Source organism: Lemur catta, chromosome 6 (assembly GCF_020740605.2).
Source record: "Lemur catta isolate mLemCat1 chromosome 6, mLemCat1.pri, whole genome shotgun sequence".
Taxonomy (NCBI): domain Eukaryota; kingdom Metazoa; phylum Chordata; class Mammalia; order Primates; family Lemuridae; genus Lemur; species Lemur catta.
This window is the reverse complement of record NC_059133.1, coordinates 66,811,195-66,832,139: the sequence shown is the minus strand read 5'-3', so window position 1 is coordinate 66,832,139 and position 20,945 is coordinate 66,811,195. Positions and strand designations below refer to the sequence as shown.

Genomic DNA, 20,945 nt, shown 5'->3' with positions numbered 1-20,945 from the left:
AATACATCCAAAGGTAACATCCTTTGAAAATGATAGCATTTGTAAGGCATTTCACAGATGAATGAAGTTTGCACTTAATTATAATAAGTATCCTTCTCTGAAATGACAACCTTTGATAAAATGCAGAGTGGCAAAAATGAAACTTTGACTCTTTCTGTTCAACAGAATTCACAGGCTGGCACTTTATGATTGGCAGTTCACTAGCTCAGTCTTCTCATCAAAGTATTTTACTAGCAGACAGAAAGCTACCTGGTGGCCCATTTACAATCAGTCCCACATTACAGCCATATGATATTAATGTGGAGCTATTCCCTTAATGCTCTATGAATTTTAAATTAAGCTACAAATTCAGCTGAAGCAACCTCAAGCAATTGAAGCTTTTCAAGGATAATTCCACTGATTGCTTTTTAACCCAGAAAAGTCAGTTTCACAGCACTTTAGCTTTTCAGTTGTTAAAATGAGTTTTAAGTATTCTTCCTTCCCATCCCTTAAAGAATGGTGAGAATTAGGAAATGGTTTTAGTAAAGCAGTGCTTTAACTTGTTGAAAATTAAGTACATTTAAACTGATTATTCATCCCAAGGTCAAGCAATGCTTCTGTACTCTCAGACCTTTGTCAATATGTTTAAATAAAAAAGACAGTTAACTATATTTCTCCTATTCCAGATCAGCTCAAGATCCCTAATTTAATGTCAACTGGTTACTTAGTCAACAGCATTATCACATTTTTGTATGCTTCATAGATTCACGAGATGTTTCTTACAGAGTTAATTTCAAGTTGATAAATTGAATCAAAAATACTATCTGAATATTGATGGAAGAGCGCACCATTCCCTAAAGTTCCCAGTCTGTGACTATCATTATTACCACAATTATCTGAAGCACCCTAGCCAGTAAAACAACATGTGATTGTAAGCAAGTAATACTGTCAAGCATTTTCCACTTCAATCTTTGACTCACCTGTCTAGATTGAAAGAGATTACTTTATTGGTTTTCTATGGTTACATTTATACATAAAATAATATAAATATCTGACCAGTTTTCCCTCATTTTATAAGGGGACAATTGTAAATTTCTATTAAATGCAGATAAAACATTCCATTCGGTTCAAAGTTACTTATGATGCATATTATATGGACTTCATTAAAGTTTATGTGGTGCTGTCCAATATGGTAGCCACCAGCCACATGTTGCTACAGAGTACTTGAAATGTAGCTAGTGAATTTAGATTTGCTATAAGCATAAAATATATCCTAAATTTCAAAGACTTAGTATAAAAAATATAAAATTTCTTCTTAATAATTTTACATAGGTTCTATATTAACATTATAATATTCTGTGGGTCATTGGTTTATTTTTACTGTCTAATGATATCACTTGAAAATTTAGAATTATATATGTGACTTGCATTATATTTCCATTGGACAATGCTAGCCTAGACTGTCCAAAAAAAAATTCACTGAGTCAATAATCTTTTCTAATAAGAAGAATCAAAAGTTCTGGATCAACACATAGAGTAAAAAATGATGCACGTACAGGATTTAGGACAAACATTAAAGATGACAGAAAGATAAACATAAAGAATAGTAAACAATCTCTGATCATTATATTGTATCATGAAATATAATGAGTGCCATACCATAGTTACTCTGATTTAAGAAATGTCTACATTGAGAAATTATGACAGACAAACAAAAAGACATGTAAAAAGTTTAATAATCATGTTATTATACTACACATAACCACCGGCTGGATACCAACTTGCATAATAGTCCATATAGTAGTAACTATTATTATTGAATTATAAAATTAATATCTGGATTTTTATAAAGTTTTTATGCATTATTTTTAATTGGAGATAAGTTTTCTTTCAAATTTCATATATAATATATATTACTGGATTGAAAGGGTTATCAAGAATTATTTAATTGTTTTAAATTTTTATTTTATATATTATCCACAAAATGATCATTTTGCTAACATTTACAAAGACTCCTTGGTGCACATGGATCATATAGAATTTTACACTGAAATAATTATGTTAAGACATAAATCTATAGTTTGGATTAACAAAAGAGCAATTTACCCAAACATTTAAAAGGTATTAGACCACTTATAAAATTATAGTCCATTCCCCTAATTATTCTACTAATGATATAATTCATTTCCAAGGAATATTTAAATTTCTCCCCAACAATCTTTCACCTCCCAACTTCATCCCCTTTATTTTCACGCAATCTTTAACTCCTCAGACTTCTTTTGGACATGCTGTTACTGATGGTACATTAAAATGAAAATTTTAAAATAACTCAAAATATCACCCACCACTGCCAATCTTCCCCCCAAATGGTTGATATCCAATGACAAAATAAGCTTAAATATTTTGTTTGCTTCTAAATCTGATGTCTCAAAAGTAAATTATTATTTTTTGTTGAAAAATATTTCCCACTCTAATGGCTTAATCTTTCTTCTTACTCCCTAGCTCTCATTCTCTTAATCTAATCCACCTCTTTTATACATTTCACTAGCCCTTTCAATGTTAGGATTCCTTCAGTATCTGTAATACTCACTACTCTCTACCTAACTTCTTATTGCATAAGACGTGCTACCTAGGAATGCTTTATCCACTTTTTCAGGTAATATAAAATTTCAGGCAACAAAATACTTAAATTACATTAAATGGTTTCTTAAATTGCCTTTGCATTCTTCATAATTATCACATTATCAATTATCAAAGTGTCATAGAGTAACACCAATGTCCAGGTTGAAGACTTTCACTTAAGTGCCAGAATTTACAATTACAATGTTAATTATAATTGAAAGAAAGAAAGTGCATTAGTTATGAGTGCAACTCACCATTCAGAGGAAGATAATGCAATAACTATAATTTCTGCAAATTTAGGATTGAATGTTCACGGATGCATACGCGATCTGAACTTATGCCCCTCGTTTCTAAATAGTCAAATTAAAACCATTTCCCCAATTCTTTAAAATTACTAGGGGAAGGCCACTGCTTTTGCTCATTCCAATAAAAATTTAAAATAGGATAGGGCATAAAGTCTTCCTTTACTCAGATTGGCATTATTTTCTTTCTATTATCCTAAGCAGTAAAACTCATTTTCTCAGTGAATCAAATTTAATGAAGCAATGGAGGATAAGTCCCTGGGGAAAACATCAAGTTTTCTGATAAGATTTCTTCAGAATGCATGCAGAACCAAATAATTAATTTAAAAAATTGATAACCTGGCAGAAATAGATTATCTCTAAGAGTACACTTCCATACAGTATTATGACTCCTTACTATGCTCATGTTTGGGATACAACTGGAATATTGATATCCTTGGGTCTGATACAGTTATTTGGTATATAAGTCTTATATACTCATCACTTCTTGCAAAGGAAAAAAATACTAACTGGGTCAAATTCAGGACACTTATTGGACCATGTGTGCAACTGAGCATATGGGTAAATGTCATATACATGCTTGCATGTGGCTCTCCAACTGGGCATTTTCCTGCCCATGCAGAAGGGAAGAGAGGCTTACCTCAGCACAGGTAAGGCTTTTTGAACTTGTTCCTGTATTCATAGGAGTGCTCAGGTATTCAGGCACTTTCATCCCTTTGGGTTTGGTTGCTGGCTTGTATATGAGGCAGAGAGAAGGCCTTGCTTAGATCTTGAGCTTTAACCTCACTTTTCAGCTCCATTTATCAGTGAATCATAGGTTAGAGTTTCGGGCATTAGCCAAATGGAAAACTAAAAATACCCTTTGCTTTCCCATTTTCCTTTCTCCTTTGGTATCTGTAATTTAGTCCTTTCTAGACCTACCTGGATAAGCAGTTAGCTAGGACAAAGTGGGATTTGAACATTTCTGGGTCCCCTGGCTTATCACCATTTAAAAAAATCTCAATATCAAGCCTACTTCAGAGAGTAAAAACTCTGGAAAAAATGCTTCAAGAAAAAAGAAACAGTAGTGTGTTCCCTCTCTTTTAGTCTTCAACATCTAGTGTGATATGAAGAGGGAGATGGTGATTGCAGAGCCCTGAACGACTATTTAGTTTGGTAATCACCAAACATAATTCCAGAGTTTTGTTTTGTTGTTTGTCTCTCTGATATGTGTCTTTCTTTCTTTTTCTTTCTTTTCTTTTCTTTTTTTTTTTTTTTGGTGGGAGTTGAGAGGGGTGTGATGCTCAGGTATACTCTCTTAAACCATATGGGATACAAAGGTTATGCGAATTCTCAAAAAAATGGTGAGATGCAGAAATGCAGAAATTCAAGAACCACTGCTCTACAACTTGGAAAATAGGCATCTATGAGGGAGACAATGAGAAATCATCAGGTCTGAATTGAAAATCTTCACTATGTTACTAGAAATAAGGAAAACCTCTATTTTCATCACCAGGTTGAATAAAATACACTCATTCTTAAAATTTCATGTAAACACCTCAATAACATTTAGAAAAACAAGACAAAATATGCATTCTGGAAATTACAATTTAAAAATGTAGTCACTTCAATGCATGTATGTGTTAAAGTATATTAAGTTTCAAGAATATGAATAAAAGAAAAGAAAATGTCTTACCTTCCATCTCGATCCCAGTCATATACTTCTACTTTGATTGTTCTGTCCATGGGAAAAACATACACACAAAATGACTTAGTATAAAGATCAAAATAATATATGATTGAGAATTTTAAAATAAGTTCATTTTCTTAGATAAAATAATGTATGCTTGTAGGTTTTACAAATTAATTGGAAGCTGATTTTGTTAATTTTATTAATAGAATTCAATTTACATCTTAAAGCAGGCTTCTAGAATCTTTATTACTCATTAAAGGGCACAGGGGAAGTATATGGGAAAGCATGTGTAGTTTGATCTAACTCCCCAGTGGGGAAGTATGAACTCACTTCTCCACTCATGAAAACCACTGTCTTGAAGCAGTATTTCTCAGACTCAGCACTGGTCAGAGGCACATAGAGGGCTTGTTAAAACACAAATTATTGCATCTCTTTCCCAGGGTTTCTGGGTCAGCAGGTCTGGGTTGGGGTCTGAAAATTTAAATTTCTACGAGGTTACCAGGTGATATTCATGCTGCTAATCAGGAAACATTGTGAGAACCACTTTCTTATGAAAAAAAAATGAGTCAAGTTAAATAAAGCTATGATCTTATTCAATAAATAAAATGAGTCAAGTTGCATGATAAATTTCAAAGTAAATATAATAACATTGGTAATCAATAGTTTCTTCTATGATATTGGTTAATTAAATTTCTATTTTCTTCTATATAAGTAACAAGATGAGTAACATAAAAATGAGATCAGGCTTTTCCTTTTTATTTGCTTTTTTTGGGGGAGTGGGTAAGTGTTTTTATATTATAACCTTACAATAATGTTTCATAAGGAAAAGAAAAAAAGTGATATTAAGAAGTCATCTGTTATATTGTGGGAAGATCTCAGGACCGCCTTACCCAGCTACTTGTAGAATGCTAAAATCTCCCTGTTATACATCAATGGAACTTTTACAAATCAGCAGTCATCACAGTAGTTATGCCAAATAAGATTTTCAAGAGTATGTCAGGATTGGTAATATATCTAGCCATAGTTTTATTCCTCTTATATATTTACTTATTCTATAGTAGAAAGACAATATCACATGAAAGCCTTGAGGTAATGAAAATTCTGAAATAACTTTTGAATAATGAGTTAAAACTTAAACTAGTGTTCAATATATTTTTATCACTCTGCAATTTTTTTTTTGGAAAATCAGTCAGTTTAGCCAAATTTTAATTAGTCAAATTATCCCTCTTCTCCTAGTCATTGTGGATTTATGAAAAAGTTATTTAAAAATTTTTGAATAAACTATCCATGGTCTTATATATACACATTTACATAGGTAAAGAGCCCAACTTAATTTTTTAAAAATCTGATTTAGAGTATTAGATATATAGTGAATATTCAAAATCCTCAGAAAAGTTGTCATTTGTTTTACCTGTCATAATCTCCATTACATAATGCTCTGACTGAGATCTTGAATGCTTGCCATACAGGATTTAGAGTGTTTTTGACAACTTCTGTTTTATGACAAATTGTAAAACTGTAAGAAAAAAAGTTTTCAGTTATTTTCATGACTCAATTATTTTAATTGACCTATTGTTTTAATAGTCATTCCTCTCTTCCTTTTTATGCAGAGTAAATGTCAATCCCTCTGTTGCTGCTGCATCATTTAATGAAAAGAGATGCCCGATTTTTAAAACTTTAAAGATTAGCTCACTATAACATACTTTGCAATAAGTTTACCAAAAGTAGTCTGCAAATTTAACAAATCCTAAACCTGTTTTGTAAACAATCTCGCTAAACACTGTGGAGATATACTGAACAAGTAAAAAAATATGCATCCATCATTAAGAATATGAAGGTCATTGGTAACCCTGAGAAGAGTAGTTTGTTGGAATCCTGGGGACAGAAACATGGTTGGATTTAAGAAAGAAGAGAAATTGAGGCACACTGTGTGAACAACATTTTTGAGTCTAGCTGTGAAAAGACAAAGAGAAATTGGTGTAGCTTAAAAGGAAAGATTAATCAAAGAAAATTTGTTGTTGTTACTTTGAATTTTTTTCAAGATGGAAGAAATAACAGCAAGGTTGTATGCTAAAAGAAAAAAATCTTGCAGAGAGGTAATCATTTATGATGCATAAAAGGGAAGAAAGGCTGGAGAAATGTCTTTTAAGTAGATGACAGTAGCTGGCATCCAGGACATCAGCAGAGGAATTGGCCTTGAGAGTACAGACAGCCATTCTGCAGGAAGGTTTGAGAAGGCAGAGCAGGCTGGCAGATGTTGTGATGGGATCATGAGGAAGCCCTCCCATTGCTTCCATTTTCTTATGAAATAGGAAGTATGCTCATCAGCAAAGAATGAGGAGGGGCAGAAGTGCTCTAGGCCCCATTTAAGATTAACATCATGAATGTACAGTGAGACCACTCAGGGTGTGGTTCTTTCTTTATCTAAACTGTTGGCTCTATATATCTGAAGAATTCCCAGATGGAAGGAAGATAGCAATACACACAATAAGGGGTAGAATCCAAGCACCCTTAACCTTGGTTTTCTGATTCAAATTCCAGTGTTGTTTTCACCAAACCATTTAATCTCCAGACATCAATCAGCTCCTGAAAATATTCTTGCTTAATGTAAATCTATATAGCAGTTTGTGAGCTAGAAAAAATTTTAAGTGGTTTTGGTTAAAACAATACCTAAATCCAGCCTTCACCAAGACCCTAGTCATGAAGTGTTCCAAATGTGAAAATCTAACAATCACAAAACAGGAGACTACTACATAATTATCATAGTAATTAGCATTACCATAGTAATTATCATAGTAATTACCATACTGCACCTAACCTCTACAAGAAAATATTCTTCCTTTGAGTCCATTTTCCTCCTGTCGTGCAAGAGGGATTGGTTTCTAATAAAAGATTAGATAAAAACATAATACTGTATAACAGGATCAAGTTTTCATTACAAGATTTATGGCATTAGTGCCTCCTACTTCCTGGTAACATCTATGTCCATCTAAGGAAACTTGAGTCACTAAATTGACAGGGCTCAGGTGAATGTATCTGTGGCCAAATGTTCTCACCTGAAGCAATTTAGGAGCCACTGGGGCAAAAGGCAGTGAAAGAAATACAGAGGGCAGGCAGAGAAAACTCTGAAAAGGAGGATTAAGATGTCCAACAGAGAGGGAAGAAAAGAAAAGGAGATGGGGAGAAGTAGGGGTGGGGGGTGGGGAATGGGTGTGGGAACAGAGAGGGAAACAAATGAGAAAAGGTAAAAGTACAGAAAAACAGTTAAGAAAAATTCATAGGGACCAAATTATGGGGGGAAGACATAGTTTTATGTTGGTTTGTTTCAGAAAGAGGCATCTGCCTCCCTTCATAATTATGTAATACATTCTTAAAGATCTACAATGGGTATTTCTCTTCTCCTGTATCATATTCTAATATATAACAAGTCTTTGGTATGGTGTTAGATACAGATAGACAGCTAGAGAGATGATAGCTAGATCTATGACAGAGAGAGAGAGAGAGAGAGAGTGTGCGTGACCAACTGACCATCTTCAAATCACATGCTCAACAATCTACTAACTTTTTGGTCTCTTTGCTTACAGTTAAATCAAAATTTCTGTTATATTCTTAGTATCAACAGCCGCAGTAATTAAATACTTTTGACACTCGAAACTTTTCCTCTTAAGAAAGTGACTCAACTTAGTGAGATATTTATGAGCCAGGTAGTCATTTGTCACCTATTAATCATTCTCATTTGTAATGCATTAGATATGATATACGCGGTGAAATTTCACTAGTGAGAATTCCAGGGCTGGAGTAACTAGTAAAAATTCTGACAGGAGTATGATGTAGCTTTTTCTAACATTCAGGAATATTCCTATCTAAATATAATGTGTATGTATTACAAATAGTATTATAAGAAAATATATTTTATTAAATAACCTGTAGGAAGAGACCTTAAATGAAGCCATTTACCTAAAATAGCTATTCTAAAGGAAAATTATTACCCACTTATAAGTACATATCAAGTTAGTAAATGTGAAAGAAAGAATTTACAATCATATATTATTAAAGTTTTTATTAATGCTTCTAGTAGAAATTAAGAATTTCTACTAATTAAGAAATTAAGTACTTCTCTTTCTTATATAAGAATATATATGTATTAAAATAAATGTTAAAAATAAAGCTAAAATCTTTGCAGTGAAAAATAGAGACACAAAAAGTAAGGAATAAAACGCATTTTTACACATTCAAAACTGATCAAAACAAAACATATAAATGTATATATTTGGACCCAGCTGGTAAACTGAAAGTTTCCTAAAATGAGATTCACCAAATTTTAGAAATAGTTGTTGATAAATTATTTGACATTTCTCAATTGTACTTTTATCTTAATATTTAAATTTTATTTAATGAGTATCATTTTTACAAGCATAATAAATTTTGTAATAAAAGTATCACTAGTAGCATTAAATGTATGATAAATTGAAATTCTATAATTGTACAACTAATCTTTATAAATAAAGTAAGAAGAATAAAAATAGAAAATCCAGGAAGCAAGTAGTTCATACAGGAGACATAAGAACACTGTGACTTAAATTTTGAATCATTCTTTGGTTTTCCTCTACTTCTGAAATGAATGGCAAATATGATTTTTTTCACTGTCCAATATTTTTCATAACAATAAAATTAATGTTCAGATGCAAAAGATACTCTGACATTTTTACCACCAAAATTGAAGGGAAAAATACAAAAGTCAATAATATGACACCATAACAAAAATATTCAACAGTTGCCAAGTAGTTGTATCCACAAGAATCTCATAATAGTAAATCATCATTTTAAACTGCTGAGGGTATTCACTTTAAATAAAAAACTTTTATTTTTATGTAACATTATATACACTTGTTATATAATATTACATGTTGTATATCTTCATTTATAAGTATAGTAGTAGTGACAGATTTTTTTTTCATTCTACTTTTCTCATTTCTAATTTCCAAACAATGTTTTCTCTTCAGCTGATATTTTATTGCACATAGTTAAGGAAAACAAAAAAGGAAACATCATACTATAAGATAATAGCTAATGTGTAAGTTCTTCCTATGAGTCAGGCCGACTTCTGTTTTTGTGTAGTAATTCACTTAATTTTCTCAACAACCCTGTGAGGTAGCCATGATTATTACCCCATTTTACATATGAGGAAATGGAATCTCACATAGGTTAAAATTTTGCCCATGGTCCCATAGCTATTAAGTAGCAAGGGTCAGGATTTAAATCTAGACAACAGAAATTAGCCATATTTTCAAAAACTAAGCATTCTCATGAATACTGACAGTACAATATGAATCACAAAAAAACAATAGTCAAATATATTTATGGTAAAGCCATATGCATTAAATTATACCATATAACCCATGAATACTATTCAAAACACACAGAAACCAGATTAATCATGACTGGGAAAATTATTCAAGTTACTAGAATATAATGAAAATTTTTACTGAAAGTTAGGCACAGACATTATTGGAAAAAAATGTAGCATAAAAAAAACCCATAAAATCCATATCCTTTTCTAAGAAAATGGTTCAAGTTCAATTCTACAACAAAATACATTTGTTCCAGCATTTTAGGTTTCCACAAAATATAATTCTTCCATACTACTATGGCAACACTATTATTTTATAAAAAAGTAAAGATGTAATATTTCTATGAAAATGGAAATCATTCATTTTAAGTATCAAACAAAACATGTAAAATGCTTATAAATTTACACATTGTGTTGAGATTCAAGGATCACATCAATTTTTAAAATACCAAAATATTTTACTCCAATTATCAATCTTCTCCCTGAGAAAAAAACTGATAATTCAAATATCATCCTTACCGTAGAGTTAAAATGCATAAAACATAAAGGTACCTGCCATCTTCATTACTTCGATAAAATACAAGAAAAGGATCTGATTTTCCAAAGAAGTCCTTCTTGTCCAATTTGTTTGCACAAAATTGCATCAAAACAGCATCCTAAAAACAAAATTCATAAAATAGGTCAAAACCCAGGCTATAAATAACTAGAAACTGCAGATCACAAACAAGACTTGATAAGAAAACAAATATGCCACTTTAATGCAAATGGCCAAGGGTGGGAGAGTCCCAGATAGCACAAAAGGATTGTGCAACTTCAAAAATTTCACTGGAAATTTTCATTCTAGTTACAAAATTATTTTCAAAAACTTTTAACATTTCCCCCTTAAAAATGATATTAAGCTAGATAACTCTAGATAATGTAATAGGATCTACATTCAAATCTTCAGTTATTCAGACACATATTTTTAGAATATAATTTTTTTAATTCTTGTTCACCCAGGAAACATTTACCAAGCATCTAGTACGTAACTACTATTTATTGCATGTTGAGACATATTAGATGATTACATTGAGGAACAAGACAGATAAAATTCTGTCCACATAGTTTACAATTGGGGGACAGGGAGTTTCCTTCTTAATTACATACAAATGTGCCACAATGTCTCAGTAACCATATTTAAAAAGAATTTTCATGATATTGCACTTCAAGAAAGGTAAAGCACCTTCATTTTCATCTGTAATTTAAATCACATATTTGTATGTTAATTATTATGCCAAACCAGTCATTGTTATCAATTTATGCACTGGAGCACTCATGATTGACATGATTTAAAGGTAAACAAGCTGGGGTATCATACGGAAGTTAAACATTATTCAAGTAGGTAGGACAAGCATTTTTTTAAAAGGTAAAAAAGGTATAGTTATTGAAAAATTAAAATCAATACCTCCAGGGTTTGAGTTTCGCTTTTTTTTTTTTTAACTGAAGAAAATGCCAAAAATTTTGGAAGGAGATGGAGTGGCAAAGTAATGTAGATTATATCAACAGGTCACAATTTTGAATACTGGGTGGTGAAAATATTAACATCTAAAAAAAGTTTTCTCTTATTCACCACTTCTTTACTTTGCAGAGTCCACCAATACTTTTAGGCATCCACCTAAAATTCTCAATATTTCCTTTCAGTGATTCCAGAAAACTATACAAATGATGCTATCTCTCTTTTTCATTCATTCATTCATTTACTTACTTAGCAAACATCTCTCAAGCAATACTCAAGCTAGAATCTGGGAATAGGGCAATGAACAAGATAGTCCCTGCCCGTGGAAAGCTCAGATTTCCAGATATCTCATTTTCAAAAGTATTGGTATAGTGTTATTTTACTTTGCTTTTTAGCATATAGCTGTGATAACTTCTGTCAGAAGAACATTCGTAATAGAGCAGGAAATACATTCTAGCCAGGCATAGTGACGATATACATTTTAAAGAAAATTAAAAGCAGCAGAGAGGCAAGAACAATATGGACATCACTATCACCTCAAAAACTTCAATCATAATCATGTTTCTTTTCAAACTTGTGGCATACAGATCAAAACTTTCTATACTACCCATTAAGGAAGCAGTGAAAGAATAATCCTGGATGTTCAAACTGTAGAATCAAGGACAGGATTGAGAAGGAAGGGCTGTTTTGTTTGTTTTGAATGCCCTTTCAGTTCCACATATATTAAAACACCCTTGGGAGAGAGTGGCTTTCTAAGAATATGGGTACATTCTAAGGACATTGTTATTGATGCAGAAAAAAAATCACTCCTTTTAACACATTCTCCCAAGGCACCTGGATCAAAACACTAACTTCCAAGAAACATTCTGATATACTTAAAATGTGTAATAGATAAATAAGATGTGTATATTTCAAATAGATTGTGAATAAAACTTCAAAGAGAGTTATTATTAAAATATGAATTTTCATATGACCATTGGTAAACTTAACACTTTTAGTTTTTCAAATTATATTTGTTAAGGCTCATAAAATGAATTACAGATTCAAAATAAGGATTTCTTTCAATCCAGTAAATTATATATCCTTGGGAAAAATATGTTTTTGCAATTACCCAGGTTAATAACTTAGCAGAGCTTCCATCTGTATCAAGCACAGAAGAAATCTAATTTATATACATCTAACTGATGTATATAAATATATAAATCTAATTGAGTTTATATACATCATTACAAAGTTGTTTTGTTGTTATTTTGTCTCTTATGCTTAATGACACCTGATAGATTTTTTTTTTTTTTTGAGACAGAGTCTCACTCTGTTGCCTGGGCTAGAGTGCCGTGGCGTCAGCCTAGCTCACAGTAACCTCAAACTCCTGGGCTCAAGTAATCCTCCTGCTTCAGCCTCCCGAGTAGCTGGGACTACAGGCACCACCATGCCTGGCTAATATTTTCTATATCTATTTTTATTTGTCCAGCTAATTTCTTTCTATTTTTTTAGTAGAGACGGGGTCTCACTCTTGCTCGGGCTGGTCTCAAACTCCTGAGCTCAAACGATCCTCCCGCCTTGGCCTCCCAGAGTGTTAGGATTAGCAGGCGTGAGCCACCGTGCCAGGCCCACCTGATAGATTTTTAAGACCTCTCTTCAATACTCCATGTCAGTAAAAAAAGAACCTCCTATCAGGAAATCCACTTGGTTGTTTCACAGCCACTTCTAACACATTCAAATCTAAGCACCTAATGTTTATCCATAAACTCGCTTCTCCCATAATTTTCCCAGCTCAATTACTGGCACTATTATCCACCCAAGTGATCAAGGAAGTGATCTTTGACTCTTCCCTTTTCCTCAGCTGTTATCCAATCCACCACCAAGGTGCATCATTCTACCTCTAACATTTTTTTCAAATCTTTGGCTCTACTGCCACCAACTCAGTCTAGGCCAACCTTATCTCTTACCTAGACATATTCAGGGGCATTTGTTCCTTTCTGCCACTTTCACTTCGGGACCTTTATCCAACCCATTCTCCATTCAACAGATACAGTATGTGGTATAGTTTGGACATTCCTCCCTGTTCCTTCCACATCTCATGTTGAAATTTGACCCCTATTGTTGGAGGTGAGGCCTGGCAGGAGGTGTTTAGGTCACGGGGGAGGATCCCTCATGAATGGCTTGGTGTTGTTCTGTTGAGAAGAGCTTTGCACCTCCTCATCTCTCTCTTGCTTCCTTCCTCCTGCCGTGTGATGCCTGCTCCCCTTCGCCTTCCACCACGACTGGAAGCTCCCTGAGCCCTCACCAGAAGCAGATGTTGACACCATGCTCCTTGCACAGCCTGCAGAACCGTGAGCCAAATACAACTCTTTTCTCTATAAATCATCCAGCTTCCAGTATTCCTTTATAGCAACGCAAAATGGACGAAGGCAGTAAGGTTCTTAAAACATGAAAGAAATTGTGTTGTTCACAACTTAAAATGCTTCAAGGTTTTCCCTTGCATGTAGGATAAATGCAGAATCCTTAACATGGTCTATAAAGGCCAACCTCAAATGAGCTCTGACTGGCCTTTTCCACCTTCATTTGCAAAATTTCACTTCAGTCATCTCCGACTGCCAGCCCTTGGCCATCAGGCAGCGGACACACACAGCCCTTTCCCACTGCAGGACCTCACACAAGCTGTGCACTCTGCTGGAATTCATACCTTTGGCTGACAAACCCCTACTCCTTCTTTAAGTCTTAGCTTAAATGTCACTTTTTCAAAGAGGTCTGCAGTGAACCCTCCCTAATAAAATTAGATGTCCATTGTGCTCTCTCATAATATATTTTAATCACTCGACACATACCGTGACATATTTTACCTGCATAATCAGCTGATTAATGTCTTTCCCACAAACTATGTGTTCATTAACGACAAAGACCAGGGCTGTTTATTGTGGCACTTTTTATGTTTTAGGGATTTTTTTTTTTTTTTTGTCTGTTTGTTTGTTTGTTTTCCCTTTCTACTCTATTTCAAGCATCTATTCCAGGGACATTATAGCCATTTTGTAAATATCATTGAATCTATCAATCAATGAAAACAAAAATATATTTTGTGGATAATTTCAAGCTACTTTAAAAATACTGAGTGAAAATACATTCCCATTATGACTGCCAAACTACACTAGTTTCTACTCTGGCATTTGACTAGATGTAAAAGTTGCACTTGAATACAACTATGTCATAGTAAGCTGACATAATTAGGATTATCACACTAAAAATAACAGTTGTATAAATTTATGATTTACACACCTCTCAAATATTTTCCTGCACAGTATCCACCTGGGGGAGGTATTAAGAATATTACCAGCATTCTTAGAAGAAACATAGGAGAAAAGCTTCTTTACATTGACCTTGGCTATTATTTCTTGGACATAACACTAAAAGCACAGGTCACAAAAGCAAAAATAGACTTATGGGATTACCCCAAAGTAAAAAGCTTCTGCATAGCAAAGGAAACAATCAACAGAATGAAAATGCAAACTACAGAATGGGAGAAAGTATGCTGGGATTGGATCTGGTTTGTTTGTCCCCAGTGTGGTTGTGTTGGGAGGTGGGGTCTGGTGGGAGATGTTGAGGCCATGGAGGTGGATCCTGCATGCATGGCTTGCTGTTCTCAGGGTAGTGTGTTCTCACTCTCATGAGACTGGATTGGTTCTCTCAGGAATGTATTCCTTCCCTTGAGAGTGGATTGTTACAAAGCCCCTCAGGCTTCCCTCTCTTCACACGTGTCTGCTTGTCCTTGACCTTCTCTGCCATGTGTGACACAGCACAAAAGCCCTCACCGGAAGCCAGGTCCGTGCCCTTGAACTTCTCAGCCTGCAGAGTGCTAAGCTAAATAAACCTTGTTTTCTTTATAAATTACTGAGCTAAATTAACTCCTTTTCTTTATAAATTAGTCTCAGGTACTGTTTTATAGCCACACAAAATGGACTAAGACACTATATAACATAAAGGGTTAATTTCCAAAATATATAAGAAACTTCTACAACTCAACAGCAAATAAATAAATAAATAATCAACTCAAAAAATGTGCTAAGGAATTGAATAAATATTTCTCCAAAGAAGACATACAAATGGGGCTAACAGATATATGAAAGTTGTTCAGCATCACTAATCATCAGAGAAATGCAAGTCAAAACTGCAATAAGATATTAGCCTGCACCTGTTAGAATGGCTGTTTTCAAAAAAGACCCACAAAGGGTAACAGTATGAAAGTTCCTCAAAAATTCAAAGGTAGCACTACCATTTGATCCACTTATGGGTATATATCCAAAGAAATTGAAATCAGTATCTTGAAGAGATATATGTACTCTCATGTTCATTGTAGCATTATTCACAACAGCCAAGATATAAAAGCAACCTAAGTGTCCATCAACAGATGAATGGATAAAGAAAATGTTATATATAAATATAAAATTTATACACACACACACATACACACACAAATAATGATGGACTATTCAGCCTCAAAAAGGAACATCTCACCATTTGCAACAACATGGATGAACCTGTAGGATATTCTGTAAGTGAAATAAGCCAGACACAGAAAGATAAATACTATTACACATGATAGCACTTATATGAGTTTTTACAATAGTCAAATTCATGGAAGCAGAGAGTAGAATGATATTTTCCAGGGACTGAAGAGAGGATGAAATTGGCAGGTATTAGTGAAAGCGTACAAAGTTTGAATTATGCAAGATAAATAAGCCCTAGAGTGCTATTGTACAGCATGGTGCATATAGTTAACAACACTGCACTGCATACTTAAAAATTTGCTAAGAGAGTAAATCTTATGTTAAATGTTATTACAAAAATAGTAATAATAAAAAATAAATAAAGAGTGTGGGAGGAACCATTGGACGTGTTAGATATGTCTATGGCATAGATCGTAGTGATGGTTTTATGGATGGATATTTACCTCCAGGCTCATAAAGTTGTATGCATTAAATATGTACAGCCTTTTGTATGTCAATCATCCCTCAATCAACTGGCTTTAAAAAAGACATTAGTATTTTACAAATGTATAAATTAAAGCTCCATGAACACAACCTCACTCAGGTGAAGAGTGAAAGAGACAAGACTAAAATTTAGGTGTCCTGACTCTAAAGCCTATGCTTATGGCACAACAAGTTAATAATTGGCAAGCTGTTTCTAAAAAAAGAATATGTAGATTTGTATGGTGTGATGGGGGATTTAAAATTATTTCATTAAAAATTCTAAATGATAAGCCTGATACTTTTAAAAATCCCCAAAATACAAATTAAAATTTTCTTCTGAAGTAACTATGAACATTGCTTTGAACATACTTTTGCATTCTACTATAATAGTATAGTAAGGAAATACTATTTAAAGGTTTATAAGTATTCATAATGATGCTGATTATCAATAAGGCTGTTGTTAAGAATCAGAATTAGAACATAGAAAACATAAGATGAAATTACAAAAAAAAAGATGAAGTTACAAGATTCTAAGCAATATTGATAAAAATATTACATCTATAATTTCTGAGTATGAAAAATCTATGTTGACTCATTGAAAGATAATTCCAGATATTCTTAAAGACTTAGTAGTAAAAGGAAAGACCGGTCACTAAGTAATAGATTCCCCTTCATTTGCATGGAAGCTGTAAAAGAATTTTTTAATGTACTTCCAAGCAAGATAATAGAATTGAAAATGGAAGATATTTAAGATGCCACCAGTCCATACTCAACTTACACACTTGGGATCTTGATTGTATTCTTAAATAGAAGTGAAAATAATATATTCATTATGTACTTACATAAAACCATCTCAATGAGCTCAAGGTTTTGACAAAATAGCATGTTATTATCATTATAAAGAGCATGCATCTTATTGACTATGATCTTCCTTTTCTCTTTCCTCCTTCATTATACAAAACACATATTATCATACATATATATAAATTCAGAGGCAAAGGTATAAAAGAAGATTACATGATATAATTCAAAGAAATCATTGTGCTATTTTAACTAAAAAATAGGATGGTAGGGAATATTTCTGCATTTAAATAATTATATAATTTTTGTAAGGCATTTTAAGTGTATGCAAAATACTTTCATATGCATTATATAGTCAAATTTAATGTTACAGTAGTTGTTTATCAGAGCTGGAAGGATTTCTTAAAATGGTCTAGTGACAGGTTCATATTTGGTTTTTTTTTTTCCCTTCAAATATGAAAAGTAAACCTCAGAGTAGTCAAGTCACTTGGTAAGACAAAGTACAAGTTAATAGCAAAACCAAAACTCAACCTCATTTTGATGGTCTTTACCAGCATTATACTGTTGGTAGGTTCTGAATATTTTACAGATGAAAAAACTGAGACTGAGATGGCCACGACCTGCCAAGGGGGACAAACACAATGGTAGGAAGAAGAGGAAGGCTTCAATTCGCATGTATTTTTAGTTATTTATATTCTAATATTGGTGTTTAATTCTTGTTTAATTCTCTCCACAAGCCTGTTATTGTAGTTTCCTGTTGTTATCTCACTGTTTCCCCAGTCCCAGAATCCCAAAAGTATGCAATCAATTGGTATATTCAGTTTCTATCATTTGCTGGCAGAATAATATCATATGGTTTTCTGACCATATTGTGCCCAAAATATATGATGTAAATAAAGCCACGGTATTTATCTAAAATTAAAAAAGAAAACCTCTTGAGATAATAAAATAAACTATAGCTGTCTATATAAAAAGTATGGCCAATGTCAAAGTTTTAAGCTTTTGGTATTTCGGGAAAGCTATTTGTTCCTAACATCATCAAGCAATTAAAAATAAAGAGCCCTAGAGGTATAATCTAGGACAAACTTTTTTCCTCTGGAAATAACAATTCCCAGAGATCCACTGGACCACATTAAACAGGTGATACAGACTTCAGATTCAGCAAGCCATCATTACGTCCAATGTGGAGTGTCACAGCTATCACCTCATTTCTTACTGACAGTGAAATCATCGAACATGAGTCAATAGGTTTATCAGTAAATCATAACCAAAAATAGCAATTTTCTAAAAATACAGAGTATGCACTCTATGCAGTCATATTCCTAGCTGGAGTGACAGCTTGTCCTTTCTTCAAATATGGGCTTCCCAAGCTAACAAAAAATGAAATCAATATAAATTCTGGAGTAATTCAATTGGAAAAACAGGGGAAAGTATGTTATACAAATGGCTAAACTCAAGTGACTATAAATATTCCTTTGGAATTAAGACATAAATCTTAAAAAAATTTTGCACAAATTGAACTGATTGGTATAACTGCAATTCGTTATACTATTGCTTAAAAAACAATGTTGATTTAGGTCTTAGCTTAATACTTTCAATTCCTTAAAAAAATTGTTAAAATAATTCATCATCCTTTTCAGACTATGAAATATCGTCTCTGGTCAAAGTGCTAACTATCTAAAGGGATATTTTACAGATTATAGAACTGTATAACACTTTTGCTAAAGTTACTTGAAAATTAATTATTTAAGTATAGTTTCAGAAATAACACTTCAAAGAAGCATCAGAAATATTTTTTTAAATCAAAGAAGTATTTACTTACCCTGCAACAGTTTAATTCCTCTGCTGTAAGTATGATGGTACCACACTTCCTCCCTGGAATTCCTCTATAACAAAAAATATACATACATTAATATTTTATATTAATATTACATAATATGCATTAATATTATATTTTTTTATATAATCAAATGAAAGCATACTAATAGGTGGGTTTTTCCCTACCAAAAGACAGTCCTAGTCTCAGCCTTTAATTTTTCCCATAGATCTACACTTCCCAATGCAGTTAAACTTTTAACATCACTTTAACCATGTCAATCCTCTGCTCAAGAATCTTCAATATCCCAATATCATCTAACATATAAAACATAATAAAGTATATTATAATGTAATAGTCATGTGCCACATAATGACATTTCAGTAAACAACGGATGGCACATATGATCATAGTACCATAAGATTATAACAGAGATGAAAAATTTCTATGGCCTACTGACGTAACATTGTAGTACAACGCATTACTCGTGTGTGTCGTGATGCTGCTGTAAACAAACCTAGCGTGCTGTCAGTCATATAAAAGTATAGTGTGTATGATTACATAGAGTACACAATACTTCATAATGATAATGAACTATGCTACTGGTTTATGTCTTTACGTTTTATCTTTATTTTAGAGTGTAATCCTTCTCATAAAAAAATAAAAGTTAACTGTAAAACAGCCCGAGGAAGGTCCTTCAGGAGGTATTCCAGAAGAAGGCATTGTTATCACAGAGATGACAGCTTCACAACTGTTACTGTCCCGGAAGACCTTCCAATGAGACAAGATAGGGAAATGGAAGACAATGATATTGATTACCCTGACTTTGGGTAGCCTTAGGCTAATGTGCATGTTTGTGTCTTAATTTTGAACAAAAAGTTTTAAAAATGGAAAGAAAAATTAAAAATAGAAAAAAGCTTATAGAATAAGGATATAAAGAAAGAAAATATTTTTGTACACCTGTACAATGTGTTTGCGTTTGAAAGGAGTCAAAAAGTTAAAGTCTACAGTGTACAGTAATGTCCTAGGCCTTCACATTCACTCACCACTCACTCACTGACTCACCCAGAGCAACTTCCAGTCCTGCAGGCTCCATTCATGCTAAGTGCCCTGTATAAGTATACCATTTTTATCTTTTATACCATAATTTTAACTGTACTATTTCTATGTTTAGATATACAAATACTTACCATGTGTTATAGTTGGCTACACTATTCAGTGCAGTAACATGCTGCACAGGTTTGCAGTCTGGGAGCAATAGGCCATACCAGACAGCATAGGCATGCAGTAGGCTACACCATCTAGGTTTGTGTACGTACATGCTATGATAATGTTCACACAATGACAAAACCACCTAAAGATGCATTTCTCAGAACTTATCCCTATTGTTATGTGATGCCTGACTGTAAAACAAAACTTTCTCCTATGGTTTCTAAGTTTTTTATTATGTCATTAAAACCTGTCTAAAATCTTGGATTTTACTATTTCCCTCTTGTTTCATCAAGATGATCACTTACTTGTGCTTATTTCTTTTTTTGTCTTCATTTCCATGCCCTGACATACCATTGTTTGTTAACTGTTCCCTATTCTGCCTCCATCTCTCAATATCCCCAGATGAAGTTCTATTTGTTCAAAAAAAAAAAAAAAAAAAAAAAAACCTTATCCAAAAAACCTCACATGAAGCTCAGCCTTTTCCACATTCCTATTGTACTTAAAGTCAGTACCAAAAGGTTTAGAACTTAATTATTCCTAAACTGTTAAAATCACATATTCTTACTTTTTATTTTCTCAAGTTGATTATAAGCTCTATAAGAACAATATTCATGACATATACCTCTTACAAACACAGAGTTAAATATCTATATGTATCAGGTGTTCAGTATATAAGCAAGTATGTAATATGGCATCATGCATTGCTTAATGCTTATTTCTACCATCTCTTTA

General features: G+C 33.0%; 1 protein-coding gene across 1 annotated transcript in view; it reads right to left on the bottom strand.

Annotated features, from left to right (window-relative positions):
- Positions 1-20,945, bottom strand: part of CPNE8 (copine 8) — a 198,873-nt gene that overhangs the window by 85,899 nt on the left and 92,029 nt on the right. The window contains exons 7-10 of the mRNA XM_045554030.1: positions 19,008-19,071; positions 10,478-10,581; positions 5,987-6,091; positions 4,579-4,620 (exon numbers count right to left, since the gene is read on the bottom strand). Of these exons, the coding sequence (XP_045409986.1) occupies positions 4,579-4,620; positions 5,987-6,091; positions 10,478-10,581; positions 19,008-19,071 (315 nt within the window). The remainder of the gene's footprint in view (positions 1-4,578; positions 4,621-5,986; positions 6,092-10,477; positions 10,582-19,007; positions 19,072-20,945) is intronic.